Source organism: Camelus ferus, chromosome X, assembly GCF_009834535.1.
Source record: "Camelus ferus isolate YT-003-E chromosome X, BCGSAC_Cfer_1.0, whole genome shotgun sequence".
NCBI lineage: Eukaryota > Metazoa > Chordata > Mammalia > Artiodactyla > Camelidae > Camelus > Camelus ferus.
Window position 1 is genome coordinate 28,561,024 of NC_045732.1, and position 18,204 is coordinate 28,579,227.

The following is an 18,204-nucleotide window of genomic DNA, read 5'->3' on the forward strand; positions in this document are numbered from 1 at the left end:
TGGCCCTGGAAATCTGTATTCTCCAAAAACTCCCCAAATGATTTTGGTTAAAAGAGAGTGGAACCGAATCTTTTTAAGAACTCACAAGTTCTGTTACCCGTTGCTTTGCCTCAGCTAATGCTGAGAGAATGGAAAGAAATCGCTTCCGCATCACTCTGTTGTTTTGTTTATTGCCACTGTTCCTGTTTCCCGTCCTACTCCCTGCAACACACACAAATCCACTTTCCCCTCCATCATTTGTGTGACTCTCTGCGGCATAATTGTGTATTCTAGACATGTGAATGACTGAATTTAACAAAGGTCTCCTTTAATTTAAACAGAGCTCTAATTAAAACAGAGCTTCTTTAACTTTAACAACACCTATTTATTAATTTATATTGTAATATCTTTGTACCTTTTGTTGATCATTTGATATTGTTCTGGATTTTGAATACTTAGTGTTGTTTCGCCATTATTTGTAGTGTGGACTCCATTTTCTTCTTTAAATAGCTTACCTATGTCTTCATCTTCAGTGAAGAACTGAAAGCCAGGGAGGTCTTAGTTCTAACAATTTGGACTTAGATACACACTAAGATAAAATTCAGAACTTAAGGCCCCATCTCTCTAGATCACAGACACATGATCTAGACCTCTAGCTTTCATTTGCAAATGTCACGCCAAATCCAAGTCATTAAATAAATATCTAACAAATATAGGCCACTTGGTCATTGAGTGTTTAGTAGATGTTAAAGTCTGGAGAAAAATTACATTCTACATTCTTCGTTACATTCATTACATTTGTCAATTACCAACAAAGCCTGAAGTTCAAATCCTGATAGTGGATTTTTGTTTCCTTTATTCTTGCTCTCTGAATATCCTATGCAATTTTTAAGCCATTTTCTCCATAGGTTCTTTTTTAGAAAAGAAAAATCATTGTCAGTGGCTTAAGCAAAACCCTGCAGTAATGAAAGCAGTATATAGTCACTGGATAAAGAAAAGCAGGGAGGAATAATTTAGAGAACAGCATTCTTTTCTTGAGGCTGAGTTTCCTTACCCATCTGCAAACTGAAAAGAACTAACTAGGTGGTAGGATTCTGCCATTGTTCACTAGGTGGTTTGTGTATGCCAAGCTGAGATTTTTTTCAGTCTTCCAAAACTGCCTAATAACAAATAAAAAGAGTAGTTTGATAACAGCAGATGTCTCTGAGTAGTGGAGATTATATGGTATTGTTGTTTTTCTTCATGCTTTTCCTATTTTCCCAGCTCTCTATAATGATCACTTTAAACATTAAACATTAATATTTTTAATAGATTTTTATAATGAAATGGAAAAACTAGTTAGAAGAAACATAAGAATGATTCTCTAAAGCAAAACTGAAATTTTGAAAAATTGATAATCCATTTAAACATTGGTTGAGATGTTTTTATCTTGTTCTGGATTTCTTGCTCTGTAATGAAAGGATGGTATATGGTAACACGTAATTGTAAAACTTGACGTTGTCTCCCAATATCAATGGCTACTGTAAGGATGTGTTTTCAATTGAAAAAGATTTTTAGTAAAGTCACCAAGCCCTGTTTCAGTTCCCTGATGAATAATTTTATAATTTTTTTTAATTTTATAATATTTTAAAATCATATACATATCCAAATACCATAGAGGGATATACAAAAATACTAAAATCCCATTAAAGATGCATTGCCAAAGTATGAGCTGGAGGCACAGGTTTCAGAAATGACTATATTTAATATCTTTATTAATTAGCGAGTACATGACTAAAACAATATATTATTGACATTCATAAGTTTTGGTCCATTGAGAGATGAAGACACTAGTGAATACTAAAATTACCCAGGAAATGCACTAATATAGCTCTAAATATGTTACTCATATTTTTTTTTCATTGTCAGCTATCTTGAGCCACCATCTTGTTTGTCTTTTATTTGAAAACGCTTTGAAATATAGCATTTAAGAAAGTAACTTGATCAGATCAACGCACTTCTAATTACCTGTATACCCTAAGTCCAAATAACAAGACCAAAGCTGAGTTTGTGTTACAGCTTTGCCTAGGAAATGGCTTTAGTTTTTAAATTTATTCAAACTGTGAAGAGGAAAATGGATGTGTGTTTTCAGCTGTACCCCTCTAGACTTCTACAGGCATCCCTGGGTCATTGCTCTGAGCCCCTGTCTCTATTCCCTGTCTTTGTCTTTCCCAGATTGATCTGCTATGCGTGTCTCCTGCAGGGACATGACCTCCTCCAGTTTCTGAACTAATCATTGTACGAATAGCAGAAAGAATACCAACAAACTCAATCCCAACATCTGGAGGAGTCCAGAATAAGATCTTTTGAAAGACACAGTACCATGTACCACTTGGATGAATTGCAGGCACTTGTACAGCTTCCGTAATACCACATTACTTTGCCACTTCCATATGTAAAGCCAATTCATAAGATGGAATTTCTCCCTTGTGGTTTCCAAACATTCTGATTTTCCACTGTCGCTGAACACCTACCCTGTATACACACCTTTTTTGATTAAGTCCCCTACAGCTGGGCTTGTTCTAGCCTATTTTCCTCCTTGGAGGTTTGAGGACTGAGAAACTATACATCTACTTTCCTTTAAATAGTCATAATATAGTATTATTCTTTGGAAAATTCAGGGTGACCTGTATTTAACATGACCATGACCCTTAGAGTAAGTCTCTTAATGATCAGGCATCTCAAGCAAGTTTTGGATGTGGTTGCATCCTGTTGACTCTAAATTGAAATTTTGGAAAGGTATCTTAAGAGTTGATGTTTCATGTTGCTTATTAATATTCTTGCACTTTAAATATCATTTTTCTTGGCACTAAAACAGACAAAATGGCCCTGGCCTATGTTCTTGCCCTGTTGAAGGGCCACTACACTTTCACTGAAAACATTCAGAAAAACAAGTTGAGGATAGTATAGACAGCATTGCAAAATGTGCCGTGGTGAAGTCCTGAGATTCAATGTGGGGGAAAAAAAAGTGGCAGGATGACATGCTTTTCATGGTCAAGTATATTCAGAAAACTCATCCTGCTGTATTATCCCCCTTGGAGTTTCTCAGTGCATAGTGGCATACTGAGGGCTCTGGGAAGTCCTGCTGTGAAAACAAAACCAGAAACTAAAACCTATTCAACTTTAAGTCAGCTTACTCTAAAATAATTAGAATTTTTTAATAGCACCTAATATTATTTCACAGGCCCCATTTTTGAAAATGCTGATGTAAACACCACTCCAGCACTGATTACGAGGTGTATTTGATCCCCTGTAACAAGGTCTCAGCAAGACATGTAAGCACAGCCTGCTTGCTGTTCCACCCGTCATTGCTGTCACTCTCTCCCCAGTAGGTCCTTTGCAGGCCCTCAAACTGGCTTTTTACCGAGTACCTTGATTTCTCCAAGTACCTCCCACATGAACTGAGAATAACAGAACTCCAGAAGAGAGGAACTTCAGAGGCCCAGGCAGCATTTCCAGTTAAAGCCCCTCACTCTCCACTCAGGTAGGTTTGCCAGGCATCCTGTATATCAACAGCCAGGTCCTATATTTCTTTGTCCTGTGTTATTTTCTCCTCAGATGACTCAAGGACGTGAGATCTGAAGGGAATGACCCCAGTTGAGCAGAGGGAAGCTTCCTATACTCTGTCAGGAGTCAAGCTGAGGAACCAGCATGAACAGTGACGGGACTACCTACCTCAGAAGAGAGAGTGTCCCCCAGAATCTAGGCCCTGCTGTCAACCTTAGGAGGGAGGACCCAGACAGAGGTGACCATGGGAGATGTCTCCTGACTTCCTTATAGGAGTCTCAGAGAAATGAAAGCCTTGGTTTGAAGGGAGATGGCCTCGTGTCAGTAGACTGAATGTCCCAGGAGCTGCTAGGAGTCACACAGAGGACTCTGAGTGAAGACTGAGGGGACCACCCACTCTAGTACAGGGGGACCCAATAAAGCCCAATTCTACCTACCCTACTGTGAGCCCTGGGAAGTCTCCAACTGGGTTGGCTGGCTGCACTGTGAAATGCCTCCTCAGTTCCTTTTTTAAGTGCTTATGGAACAAATAGGACAGGACACCCATGAGACCCTAGAGCACTGCCCTTAGGAAAAGTCTGGTGGAGCTGGCCTTTGTCCGAGCAAACAGAATTGAGTTTACCAGCTGAGACCACTTACGTCTTCCTTCTCTTCCTTAGCCTGTGGTGCCCCATTGCCATGCCTCCTACCCATACTCCCACCTACTGGTGCCAACAAGAGTGATCATGCCTCAGTATTAGAAGCACTGGTGCTACACATATGAGTGATGCTTCCAGGCCCACAGGGAGACCCAAAGACCCAAAGCTGGGAGAGTTCACAGGCCCCTCATTAAGCATGTCAGTTGAGGACTCCAGGGGTCAAGAAGAGAAAGTCAGAGAACCATGCAGCTTTGCCAGACACTAAGAAGATGTCCAAACACCATCTAGATTAGAAAGCGGTTTTGTTGGTGAATTCTCCAGTGCTCAGTTATCAAATGAAAGAGCCTATCTCCAAGTCAGACTTGGTGAAGAATGTCATAAAAAAATGAAAAAGAGCATTTCACATCCTGAGATCCTTAGGAGAGCCTCTGGGCATATGGAGCTGGTCTTTGGGGTTGATGTGAAGGAAGCTGACCACTCTCATGCCCTTGTCAGAAAACTGGACCTCACCTAAGATGAGAGGTTGAGTTATGTAAAGGGCATGCATAAGATCAGCCGCCTGGTGACTGTTCTGAGCCTGATATTCATGAAGGGCAGCTGTATCCCTGAGGAGATAGTCTGGGAAGAGCTGAATATAACAGATGTAAATTCAGGGAAGGGGCACTTCATCTTGCACATCCCATAAAGCTCATTATAGAGATTTGGTGCAGCTAAAGTAACAGTAGTACCAGCAGGCACCCAACAGTGATCCTCCACACTGAATTCCTGTGGCGTCCAGGATCCCATGCTAAAACCGGAAGTCCTGAAGTTTTTGGCCAACGTCAATGATATGGTCCCTAGTACCTTCCCGCCCCATTATGAAGAGGCTTTGAGAGATGAGAAAGAGAGAGCCCGAGCCAGAGCTGCAGCCAGGGATGGCCCTACTGCCACGGCCAGTGCGCATTCCAGGGCCATGCCAGCAGCTTCTATGGCTAGTGAAGTCTTCGGGAGAGTCCCCACTTTGTTTTTAAGGGGGCAGTCAGTGTTCTAAGTAGTAGAGGATCAGAGTAGGAATAAAGGGTGGACAATGTATGTCTTTTTGTGTTCCTGCTCTATATGGGTAACTTGTAGCCTTATTTGTTTATTGGTATTTATCAAATGTTCCTTTTCATGGAATATTTATTTAGCTTCAGAATCAAAGTTTTCGAATGACATAGCTCCCACATTTGTTGGAGTTTATCAGGTTTAAGAAGAGTTTTGATATTTAGTAAACTGAATTGAAAATCCTTGAATAATTTTTCCTGTGATCCACATAAAATAACATAGCTTTGGAACAGATATTTTCCTAGAAATGTGCAAAAAATTCACATTAAAATAGTTCGGATTATGAGAAGAAGAAGAAAAAATAAAAAGGCAAAATGTGGTAAATTCTGGGTTTGCCTTATTCCTTTTCATCTTTAGTTTTGTAATCTTAAAAGACATATACCTGGATTTGCTTGGCTTATTCAAGAATATTGGATACATTAATTGTAATAATTTAGACTACTTATTTACTGGCTCTTTAATTCTCCAAGCATTAATCAAACATCTACTCTATGGAAGGTTCCATCCTAGTACTGAGGATGGAAAGGAAAAAAACAGACCAAGCCACTGCCCATAAAATTTTAGTGGTTAGGAGAAGCTGTCATATAAAAAGATACTGAGATTTTCTCTCAGACCTAAAGGACAGGCAAAAGCAGGGAGGTGCCAGAAGAGCATTTCAAGTGTAAATTCCTTGAAGCAAGGCAGTGTTGGGCCTTGTGAAACTGCAGGTCCCTCAGTGGGATGCAGTTTAAGTTAGCTGCATGGTGGGCTGCAGGAGCCTGGGATAAAGGTGAGCAACTATGGTGAGCCCTGTAGTTGAAAGACTAAGCTTGGGATGGGAAACTGCCCTTAACAGTTACTTTGGGATTGTGACTAAAGCAGAGAAAAATCACCTGCAGGAGGGATCGTATGTGTCCTGTGCTCATGTCCCAGTGCAGGTGGTGAACATTGTGCAAATTAGATGTTTTATTCACATCATGTCCGGGGAGTTTCTGAGAAGTAAAGATGATTCTCCTTTGAGGCAAGATGGTAAGACGCCACTGGGCACCCTTTGCACTGGGCTGAGAGAATCAGAGGCTGTGCCATCAATGGGCATTCAAATGAAGTTATCATGTGTATACTCTTGACAAACTGGATACAAGTTCTAGGTTTTTGGTGATGGTTAAATTAATGAAAACAAGGGTGGTTTAGATGAAGGGCTGCTCAGAGGGAGGGAAGTTGTCAGTCCTTGACACAAATTTAGGAGCTTTGTTTTGCATCTAACTGGGGAACTGTATCATATACCCATATCAAACAATTTATTGATTGAGTTTTCTTTCTTCTAGGATGCTACGTATTTGCTGACTTCTACTGGAATAAAAAACAAAAACAAAAGAAAACAAAAAACAATCCCAGCACGGTAGGTGGTACCTATTAATTGGGGTCCAAATTAATTGTAGTAATAAATGCCACATTTTATTATTTATTATGAAGTCTCAGTATAGGCCAGTCACTTTGCCAGTCACTTAACACACAGTTATCCACTTTCTACCAGTGCTACAAGACAGAGTTTATCAAACCTACTTTGCAGTTGCAGAGCCTGATGCTCACAGAGTTTAGTAATGTGCCCAAATTCATATGGCTATTAAGGGACAGGTTTGAAACTAGATCCCTGATCTGGTTTAGTCAAGAGCCCACACTTCCAGTTCTTCCCAGCCTGAGGCCCACTTTGTGTTTCTTAATTCAATTTTATTCTTTCTTCTTAAATATGTGTCTCAGGCAATAAAAAAAAAATCTGTGCTCATACAACTGGGTTGGAATACATTCCCAGAGCAATATTAATACCAAAATAAATGGCAGGCATGAATAAAGAAAAGAAAGCTAATACTCAGCGACAACATGATCATTTACATATGCAGTGTCAGATAACCTCCAAAGACGAGGGGCTCACAAAATCATCCTGGACAGCCCCATCCCTGTAAAATATAAATGTATCAGAACAGAATTTACACGAGATTCTAAGTCTGGCTGGAGAAGAGAAGGAAAACATCAGCATATTTTTTCCCCTGAGAGCGCACCGCCTGTCTGGAACTCCTGCTTTATGCTTCAGCTTCCCCATCTCACATCACTCTGAAGACAGGGACCAAGGTTTGCAGAGGGGGAACTTCTCGGGTGTTCGCAGGGATGTGGCATCTCCCAAGAAGTTGTTAATCGAAGAGGCAGAAGCCAAGAGGAGGACGTCAGTGTCACACGGAGGACCCTGGGGGAAGACCCTGGAGCAGGACCCTGAGGGAGGAGCCTGAGGGACCGCCCACTGGTCCCGTGGAGCCCCGCGCCTGCCACACAGGGCCCCGACTTCAGCTTCTGAGGCGAGGCGCTGAACCGGCAGACGCGACGTTTGTTCGGCCCAGCGCTGTTTCCACGGACTCCTTCGGAGCCAAGGTAAGGGCCTGAATGTGGCCTAAAGGGACTTTCCTTCCCTCCCGCCACCCTCCGGTAACAGAGGTGACCCACCCACATTGCGCTCTGTGATCTGGCCCTGGGAGGCCCCAGCAGAGCTAGCGGGCTGACTTCGGCCTGAAATGTCTCAGGGAGAAAGCCTTGGTCTTTGAGGGTAGCCTCGGTTCTGCAGATGGAAGCAATGTAAGTCCTGGATGAGGGTCTCTAGTGCTAATGAGCAGTTAACCTTTTTACTGCTAATGAGTAGCAGCCTTTTGTCTACCACAAAAGGGGGCCACCCTGAGCAGCGCCCCTGTACTCAGCTCTAGGAGGCCCCAGACAAGGTAGACGGATGTGGAGTGACTTATCCCCTCCAGTGGCTAAGGGCTACACCTGATAACTCCCAAACTCAGCAAAGGAGGGCCCAGGCAGCACTGGCAGGCTGTGGTACCCCCTCATTTCCTCTGGAGGTGGTCTCGGGGAGGTGGGAGCCTAGGTCTAAGGGAATAAGCCCAATTTAGCAAAGGGACCTAGTCACTAACAGGATTCAGGGATGTGACACTGAGTGAGGATGGGAGGCCCCTCCCACAAAAAACGAGGCCACATAAAGCAACAGTCTTGTTTTCAGGCTTGGGAGAATTGGTCATTTTGACATGAGTTGCACTCACTTTTTCCCAGAACATCTCAGGGAGGTGAGAGACAAGGTCAGAGGGGGCAGCCTCAGGTCAGCAACAGAGGATTTCAGGTTATGCCAGGTGTCATGGTGAGAACCTGAGGACTGTGGGGATGTCCCATAACACATCAGTGAGACCACAAAGAATCCTCTTTATCATCATCCCTGGGAGATCTCAAGGGTAGGCGACAAGCAGAAGTGCCCCTCAGTTCCCACTGCAGGCTAACAGGGAAGCGAGGGTCTTGGCCTGAGGGAAATGGTCCCAGGTCAGCAGAGGGAGAAATCTTAGACCCTCTCACGAGTCAAATGTAGAGCTTGAGTTGGGATTTTGTGTGGGACCACAAGGACATCAATCTGCCTGCAACAGCTTTCATTCTTGGGAGACCACGCTTGGTAAGATAAGGTCATCTTCACTTCCTCCTAATGGGACTCAGGGAGTTTGACTCTTACTATTACATAGGCATCAGTTCAAGAAAAAGTGGTGCTTCCAACTGAGGAACCTGAGTGAGGACTCAAGGGACCATCTTACCCTGAATAGAGGGGACATCAGAGTGTCTTATCACAAGCCTTTGACTTCATCCCAGGAATCTCAGGGAAGGGCTGTTGGGTTGAGCATCCCCTTCACTTCTTTATATCAAGTCTAAAGGAGGCAAGATCCTAAGTCAGGTGCAGCCACCAGTCAACAAATGGAGAGTGGTGCCAAGCCTTGTAAGGAGCAAAGGTGAAGACTGTGAATGATGATCTCAGTGAACTCAGGACAGAAAGGACCCTACTAAGCTCTCAGCACTGGATGTCCCCTTGCAGGGAGGTGGACTGAGGCACCCCTTCACTTCCTTCTCCTGGATCCCAGGGAGCTTTAAGGTGTCAACTTTAGAGTAGCAGAGGGGAGGGTGCCCAGGCTCTGTCCAGAGTTGACATGATAATACTGATGATGAACTGAGAGGACCCCCCCCCCCCGCCAGTACCTGTATCACCTGAGTAAATCCAAGTCAGGGCTAATAGGATATGGAGTAAAACTCACTCTGAGGCCTCTATGGTTCCTCTGTGGGATTCTGTAGGGACGGGCTGACTAGGAAAACGGGAGCCTTGTGGGTTCCTAGAGCAGTGCCCTCAAGGAAACTTGCAGAGGCAGCCTTTGATAAAGCCAAAGTGGAATCTCCCTATTTTAAGGTGCTCACATGATCTCATTCTCCATCCTCCAGGTGTCCAAATCACCTGTCCATTGGCCCGCACTCCCATCTGCTGTCCCTGACTGCAGCCATCATGCCTCGTGGTCAGAAGAGTAAGCTCCGAGCTCGTGAGAAACGCCGCCATAACAGAGGTGAGACCCTAGGTCTTAGTGCTCAGACCACTGCAGCAGGGGAAGAAGAAACTACTTCCTCCTCCTCTCCTGTTTCTGGGGGTGCTCCCTCTAGCTCTTCTGTTGCTGTCACTGCCCAGAAGCCTAAGAAAGCCACAGCCACCACCAGAGCTGCTGCAAGTGTTTCATGCTCAAAATCTGATGTAGGTACTAAAGGCCAAGTTAAGAAAAGTGAAAATTCCTCCCAGGCTTCAACCTCCAGTGAGAGCTCTCCCGAAGATCCTCTAATCAGTAAGGCGGCGATGTTGGTGCAGTTCACACTCTAGTATAAAATGAAAGATCCCATTAAAAAGGCAGAAATGCTGAAGACTGTGGGCAAAAGGAATAGGAAGAATTTCCCTGAGATCCTTGGGAGAGCCTCTGAGCACATGGAACTGGTCTTTGGCCTCGAGCTGAAGGAAGTCAAACCCAACAGTCACTCCTATGCCCTGGTCAGCAAGCTAGATCTCACCGATGATGAGAGCCTGGGCAGTGGCTGGGGACTTCCTAAGAATGGGCTTCTGATACCTCTCCTGGGTATGATCTTCTTGAATGGCAACTGCACCTCTAAGTAGGAGACCTGGGAATTCCTGAATATTCTGGGTGTCTATGATCGAAGGAGTCACTTCATCTTTGGGGAGCCCAGGAAGCTTATCACAGAAGATTTGGTGCAGGAAAAGTACCTAGAGTACCGCCAGGTGCCCAACAGTGATCCTCCCCGCTATGAGTTCCTGTGGGGCCCAAAAGCCCACGCTGAAACCAGCAAGATGAAAGTCCTGGAGTTTTGGGCCAAGGTCAATGATACGGTCCCCACTGCCTTCCCAACCCATTATGAAGAGGCTTTGAGAGATGGGGAAGAGAGAGCCCGAGCCAGAGCTGCAGCCAGGGATGGCCCTACTGCCACGGCCAGTGCGCGTTCCAGGGCCACATCCAGCCGCTCCTCTCACCCCTAGGGAGGTCTGAGCAGATTCTTCACTTTGTAGTTGGAAAAGCCTGTTAACCAGTGCTCCTGATACGCATAAATAACTTGTTGACTTTTTTTGGTAATTTTAAAGTGGTTTTCTTTTCAATAGAAAGTTTATTTTGATTCAGAACATAAGTATATGAATGACATGGATCACACCCTTATTGCTGTTTATCAGATTTAAGAGTAAGAATTTTGTGTTTTGAAATACAAATTGGAAATCCTTACATAACTTTTGTGATCCAGAACAAGAATGACATAACCTTAGGATAGGAATATTTTTGGAAATGTGAAAGAACTCCACACTAAAATAGTTAAGATCAGAAGACAGATAGATAGATGACAGATAAAGTGAAGGTTGGTCAGTTCTTGGTTTGCCTTACTCCATTTAGTCTTTCTTTTTGTAAATTTAAAAGATACATACGTAACAAAGATATATACCTGGATTTGCTTATGTTTTTCAAGAATGTTTGAGAGTATAAAACATAGCAAATCACACCTCTGTTCATGGCTCTTATTTTACACAAACATTAATTGAGCATCTGCTGTTAAATCTTCCTGCTTGTACTAGGGATATTTAGTCAAAAAAGTCCAAGCTCCTGCCCATGCAATTACAGTTTCTAGGAGAAGCTATCATTATGGAAGAGGATGAGATACTCTCTACTTCAAGGAGAACAAGTAAAAGGCAGGTGAAGAGAACATATTACTTAGTTTTCATTGCTAAACAGAGTTTTGGTTAATTGGGAGGGGTTTTGGGGGCTAGAATGCAGCATATTCTCTGACATCTCTTAGATGTAAAAAAAAAAACAAAACAAAACCCAGCTGGATGGATGATAACATCTGAGGTCAAGATAATCATAGCAATAACTGCCATTTCCTAATGTCTCAATACAAGACAGGCTCAGTGGCAGAGGCTTTCCATACATTACAGGTATTTACCAGTCCTATGACACAGGGCTTACCAAACTCACTTCACAGTGGAGAGCCTGAAGCCCATAGATTCAGACTTTGGTAATATGCCAGAGTTCATAGGGCTAGTCAGTGACAGGCCTGGGACTAGACTTCTGGTCTCAATTACTGTAGAGCTCACACTGTTCTACTCCACCCCCCCCCCCGCCCACCCCAACTGAGACACACCCTGTATCTCTTATTTAATTTTTTTCTCGGTAGTTCAAAATTTTTCTTAAGTGTTAAAAAGACAGGCCTTGTGCTCAAGCTACTAGATTGGAGTACATAGCCAGAGCAATAAGAATACCAAAGTATTTAAGAGGTATAAATAAACAAATGATAGAGACAGTGTTCGGTGACAGTATTATCATCTATATTTGCGATGTTAGATGACCTCAAAAGACCAGAGACTGTCAAAATCATCCTTACAGTCTCTTCCCTGTAGAAGGTAAACCTATCAGAATAGAAGTTCCATGGGAATCTTCATCTGGCTGATGAAGAGATGGAATAGATCAGTGTACTTTTTTTTCCCTGACAGGCTACTACCTGTCCTGGGACTCTTGCCTTGTGCTATGGCTTCCCCATCTCACCTTACTCCTGGGACAGGGACCCATTCTCTGCAAGGTTTGCAGAGCAAACACTGTTCAAGAGCTTCCAGAGATATGGAATTTCCTAAGAAGCCTTTAATCCAAAAGACAGAAACCAAGATGAGGGCCCCGTGCAGGAGAAATGAGGAGACCAACACCCCAGAATATAGAGGGGTTCACTGGGACACCAGTCCTGTCTGCTCTCAAACACAAAGGGTCTCAGACTGGGTTGTTAGGCTAAGCATACCCTCACTTATTCTTCAGGCTTCTCAGGGGCATGAGAATCTTGGTCTAAGGGCAGAGTTCTCATGTCGGTAGAGGAAAGAGTATCAGTCTCTCACAGAAATGGAGATAAAGACAAATGAGGATGATGGCAAACAGTAGGATCCCATAAAGTCACATCCACGTTGGCAGCCGTGTGAGTTCTAGAACAGTCCTGGGTAACACTTACTTTCAGTTCAGGTCCCAGGAAGGTGAGAACTTTGAAGACAGTGGCCTCAGATCAGCAGAGAATGGAGTCCCAGGAAGGGTGCAGAGTCAAAGTGTGTGTACATGGGGAGCACTCAGCCCATGACTAAAGGGGCTGCACTCGCCCCTTCTTTGCTGTTAGCCCTGGCCTCCGTAGGCAGGAGCTGGCAGGCTGAAGTGCCCCCTGAATTCTGGCTGGAAGGCCGCAAGGAGATGAGGACCTTGGTTTATAGGCTGGCTCTTCAGCAGAGAGTGGAATCCCAGGCATGACAGTGTCAAAGTAAAAGTCCTGTGTGAAGAATGTGGCAACCAACCACCCACTGACAGATAAATCCTTAGACAGTCCAGCTTCTGCAGTTGGCCCTGGGAGGCCACAGGCAGAGCTTTGGGGCTAAGTTTATCCCTTATTTACTGAGGGGGGATGGTCTCAGGGATTTAAAGTCCTTGGACTAATGCTGAAGGCCTCATGAGGCAGAGAAAGGATACCCAGTACTTAACAGGAGTCAACGTGATGACACTGAGTGACAATGAAACGATCTCTCCCAGAAAGAAGGGAGCATATAGAGCACTGTCCCTGCTGTCAGATCTGAGGCTATGTCACTTAGGCATGGTGATGTTATAAGTCATACTTACTTCCTCCCAGAGCATCTCATGGAGATGAGGAAGCTCAACAAAGGAGGCAGCGACAGCTCAGCAGAAGGAGGTTTTCCAGATTGTGCCAGGAGCCAAGGTAAGGACCCTGAAGACTGAAAAGGTTACCCATCTCATAACAGTGGGGGCAGAACATATTCCTTCCACTGCTGTTAACCTTGGGAAACCATGGGCTGTTGCGGCCAGACGAAGCAAACTCCACTTCTTCTAGGGGGTCTCGGGGAATTGGGGGCCTCAGTATGAGGGGAGGAGCCTCAAGGCAAGACATTGGATATTTCTAGTTTGTGCCAGGAGTTGGGGTGAGGACAGTGAAGAGTATGAGAACACACACCCCCATATCAGCAGTGGCCAGAGGGAATCTTCTGTGCTGTCAGCCCAGGAGGCCCCAAGCAAAGATGTCAGGCAGAGTGGCCTATCAGTTCCCTCCCAGGAGTCACAGGGAAGTGAGGGTTGTGGTCTCAAGGTGGTGGTCCCATGTCAACAGAGGGAGGAATCTTAGGCCTGCCTGGAAATCAAATTTAGGACCCTGACTTGGGACCCTGAGTGGGTCCATCTGTCATAGGGCCTCAACCGACCTGCCACAGCTTTCATTCTTGTGAGATCACAGGCAGATGTGGCCTGATAAAGCCACCCTTATTTCCCCTTGTTGGGTCACAGGAGGGGTGGGTCTTACTATGAGGAAATAGGCCTCAAGTCAAGAAGGAGGGGAACCCCAGGCCCTGCCAGAAGTTAAACTGGAGAGCCTGAGTAAAGGCTGAGGGGTCTACCCATCCCTGAATAGAGGAAACAAAAGAGAGTCATGCCCTACCCTTTGATAGCAGCTCTAGAAAGCTCAGGGCAGGGCTCTCAGGCGAGGCTCTCCTCATTTCTTTATGTCAGATCTAAGGGAGGTAAAATCCACCAGTCATGTGAAGGGAGGCGTGTGCTTCACAGTTACCTTACTTGCGCCGTCAGTCCTACCAGGCAGGGTGCATCAGCCTGCCTCGCAGATAAAGAGCCTGAGGCTCACTCACAAAGTTTAATAACATGACAGAGTTCCCATGGCCGGTAAGTGACACGGATGGAAATAGACCCATAATTTGAGTTAGTCTAATGCCCGCACTCTTTCACTCCTCTAAGCCTGCACTGACCTTGTGTCCCTTAACTCACTTTTTTTTCTCATTTCTGGGAAACGTGTCTCAAGCAATAAGGGCTCTGTGGTCAAACTACTGAATTGTAATTCATAGCAAAATGAAGGTGAGGTATGTATAGGGGAAAAAGAGGTAGTATTTGCTGAAAATAGGATCATCTACATATGTGATTTCAGATAAGCTTAAAAGATCAGGGACTCAAAAAATCATCTGTCTCAGCCATTTCTTTATAAAAATTAAACCTATTAGAACAGAAGTTACTTGAAAACTAAAGTCTGGCTGGGGAAGAGAAGGACTAGATTGATATGTTCTATTTCTCTTCCAGCCCACTACCTGGGCCCCCTTAACTTGTGCTGTGGATTTCCTATCTGACATCACTCCTAGGACAGGGACTCATTCTCTGCAAGGTTTGGAGTAGGGAAACTGCTCCAGAGTTTTCAGAGATGTGACATTTCCTAAGAACCCTTTGATCAAAGTGACAAGGGCCTATATGAGGACACCTGTGGATCAGGACTGGGGAAAGCAACATTCCAGCATATTGGGTGTTTCAAAGACACCAGCCCCCCCCCCCGCCCCCCACCTACTCTCAGACCTAGAAAGCTCCAGGCTGAGATTTCAGGCTGAGCATCTCCTCACTTTTTTTTGTCGCAGTTGTTAGAGACTTGAGAGCTTTGGAGGGCAATCTTGGGTCAGTAGGAGTTGTCAGATGTAAATGTGAGGCCCCTTAAAAAGAAATGAAGGAAGCACCCACTCATGACACTGGGGTCCTGGGGAGTCCAGTTCTTGTTGTCAGCCCTTGGAGGTCCTGAATCTCATCCCAGGATGAAGTATAAAGAGTCTTTGAGAAATGAGAAAGAGAGACCCCGAGCCAGAGTTGCAGCCAAGCCTGGCACTACTGCCATGGCCAGTGTACATTCCAGAACCAAGTCCAGCAGCACCTTCCACACCTAGTGAAGTCTAGGGCAGAGCCTTCATTTATGGTTGAAAAGACAGGTCAATATTCTAAGTAATTGAATGCCAAGTGGAGCCACAGGGAACATGTTGTATGTCTTCTTTTCTTGCTCTACTTGAGTAAGTCTGAGATTTATCCTTTTCTGTTTGGGGGTTTCTTTTTGCTACTCCTAAAATACTGTTCCTTGTAATTGAAGGTTTATTTGACTTCGGTATCTGTGTTTATGAATAGTGTATATCACACATTTATTGCTGCTTTTCAGTATAAGTATAAAAGTCTTAATATTTTGTACAACAAATCAAAACTGCTTGAATTTCTTTTTGTGGTCCAGAAAAAGATAACATGTCAGGTGTATTGGGATTTTCTTGTGAAAAAAGATTGTTGGTATCAAGAAATAAAGGGTCTTGGTTGAGTGGCATTGGCAAGATGGTGGAATAGGAATTCTCAGCACTTGTTTCTCCACAGAAACACAAGTTTTAAAATGATATGAGTAACAAAATGTAAAAGATCCAGAATCCAGTTAAGAAGTTTCAGTATCCCAGACTTGCATAAAACCTAGATTAACTGCACTTGAAATGGGTAAGAAGAGCAATTTGACTTTATTGGGATCAGCCCCTCCCTAAAGCTGACACAGCTCAGCACCAAGAGAGATTGTGACCTCTCTCTGGAGAGAGAGAGAGTGAGGTGGATGTTCCAGGTCCCTGGGCAACTGTTAGAACTCATAAATGTATTCAGTAAAGTTGCAGGATACAAAATCAACACACACAAACATTAGCTGTGTTTCTAAACACTAACAACTATCTGAGAGAGAAATTAAGAAAACAGTTCTGTTTAAAATATGTCAAAAATAATAAGATACTTAGGAATAAATTTAACCAAGGAGGTGAAAGATCTGTACACTGAAAACAACAAGACATTGATGGAAGAAATTGAAAAAGACGCAAATAAAAGGGAAGATACCCCAAGGGCATGGATTGGAAGAATTAATATTGTTAAAATATTTACACTACCCAAAGTGATCTGTAGACCCAGTGCAATATCATAATTCCAATGGAATTTTTCACAGAAATAGAAATAAATTCTAAAATTCACTTGAAACTACAAAGGACCTTGAATAGACAAAGTGATCTTGAGAAAGAGGAGCCAAGATGGAAGCATCACACTTCTTGACTTTGAACTATATTACAAAACACTGTGATACCAGCATAAAAACAGACACACAAATCAATGAAACAGAATAGAGTCCAGAAATAAACCCTTGCATATATGGTCAAGTAATCTTTGACAAATGCTCAAAGAATACACAATGGAGAAAGGATAGTGTCCTCAACAAATAGTGTTGAGAAAACTGAATAACTACATGGAAAAGAATTAAACTGGATGCTTATCTTACATTATACTCAAAAAATAATGCAAAGTGGATTAAAGACTTAAAAATGAGATCAGAAATCATAAAACTCCTAGAAGAAAACATGGGGAAAAACTCCTTGACATTGGTCTTGGCGATGCTTTTTTGTTTTAATTTGACAACAGAAAGACAAGAAAAGTGAAAATGAATAAGTGGGAGTACATCAAATTAAAAAGATCCTGTACAGCAATGGAAACAATCAACAAAATGAAAAGACAACCTGTGGAATAGGAGAAAATGTTTACAAACCATATATCTGATAAGAAGCTAGCATCCAAATTACATAAGGAACTCATACAACTCAATAGCAAACAAATTAATTTTAAAAAAATAGCTCAGTTAAACTGAGCAAAGAATCTGAGTAGTTTTCCAAAGAAGACATACAAATGGTCTACAGGTATATGAAAAGGTGCTCAGCATAACTGATCCTCAGAGAAATGCAAATAAAAACCACAGTAAGATATCACCTGACACATGTTGGGATAGCTATTATCAAAAAGATAAGTGACAACAAGTGTTGGCAAGGGTGTTGAAGAAAGAAAGAGACTTTTTGTACACTGTTGGTGGGAATATAAATTGCCACAGCCATTATGGAAAAGCGTGGAGAGTCCTTAGAAAAGTGAAAGGAGAGCTACCATATGGTTTAGCAGTCCTACTTCTGAATATACAGTTGACCCTTGAACAACACAAGTTTGAACTGCGCCATTCGCTTATATATGGATTTTTTTTCAATAAATATATTGTAAAACTTTTTGATGATTTGGAGCAACTTGAAAAAACCCAGAGATGAACTACATAGCCTAGGAATATCCAAAAAAAATTAAGAAAAAGTGAGGTTATGTCATGCATGCATAAAATATATGTAGATACTAGTCTATTTTATTATTTCCTACCATAAAATATACACAAATCTATTATAAAAAGGTAAAATTTATCCAAACCTATGCACATACATTTACAGACCATGCAAAGCACCATTCACATATGAGAGAAGTGTAAACAAGTGTAAAGATACAGTATTAAATTATAACTGCTTGGTACATACTGTCCTACTGTAATAATTTCATAGCCAACTCCTGTTGCTTTTGCAGTGAGTTTTAATATCAGCTTAAGACTACCATCATCTCCACATGAGCAGTCCGTTTCTCTAGTAAATTGTGTATCTCAGTAAAAAGGGATCTCTCGTTCTCAAGTATTTCTCATCGTGTTTAGTACCATACTGTAAATCCTGAATAACACCATGGGCCCCATACAAAGTGCCACTAGTGATGCTGGAAGTGCTCCCAAGAAGCAGAGAAAAGTCATGACATTACAAGAAAAAGTTGAATTGCTTAATATGCAGCTGGGGTTGCCACTGTTTCAAAATGAATGAATCCAGCATAAGGACCATTATTTTAAAAAGAAAAGGAAATTCATGAAGGTGTAGCTGCAGCTACACAGG

The 18,204-nt window shown here is 43.0% G+C and overlaps 1 protein-coding gene across 1 annotated transcript; it reads left to right on the forward strand.

Annotated features, from left to right (window-relative positions):
• Positions 1–7,370: 7,370 nt before the first annotated feature.
• LOC102524061 (melanoma-associated antigen B4) lies at positions 7,371–10,730 on the forward strand. The gene is given in 2 exon segments (XM_032474933.1): positions 7,371–7,646; positions 9,519–10,730. A coding segment is annotated over 1 exon segment (1,029 nt). The 5' UTR covers positions 7,371–7,646; positions 9,519–9,579; the 3' UTR covers positions 10,609–10,730.
• The last annotated feature ends 7,474 nt before the right edge of the window (positions 10,731–18,204 follow it).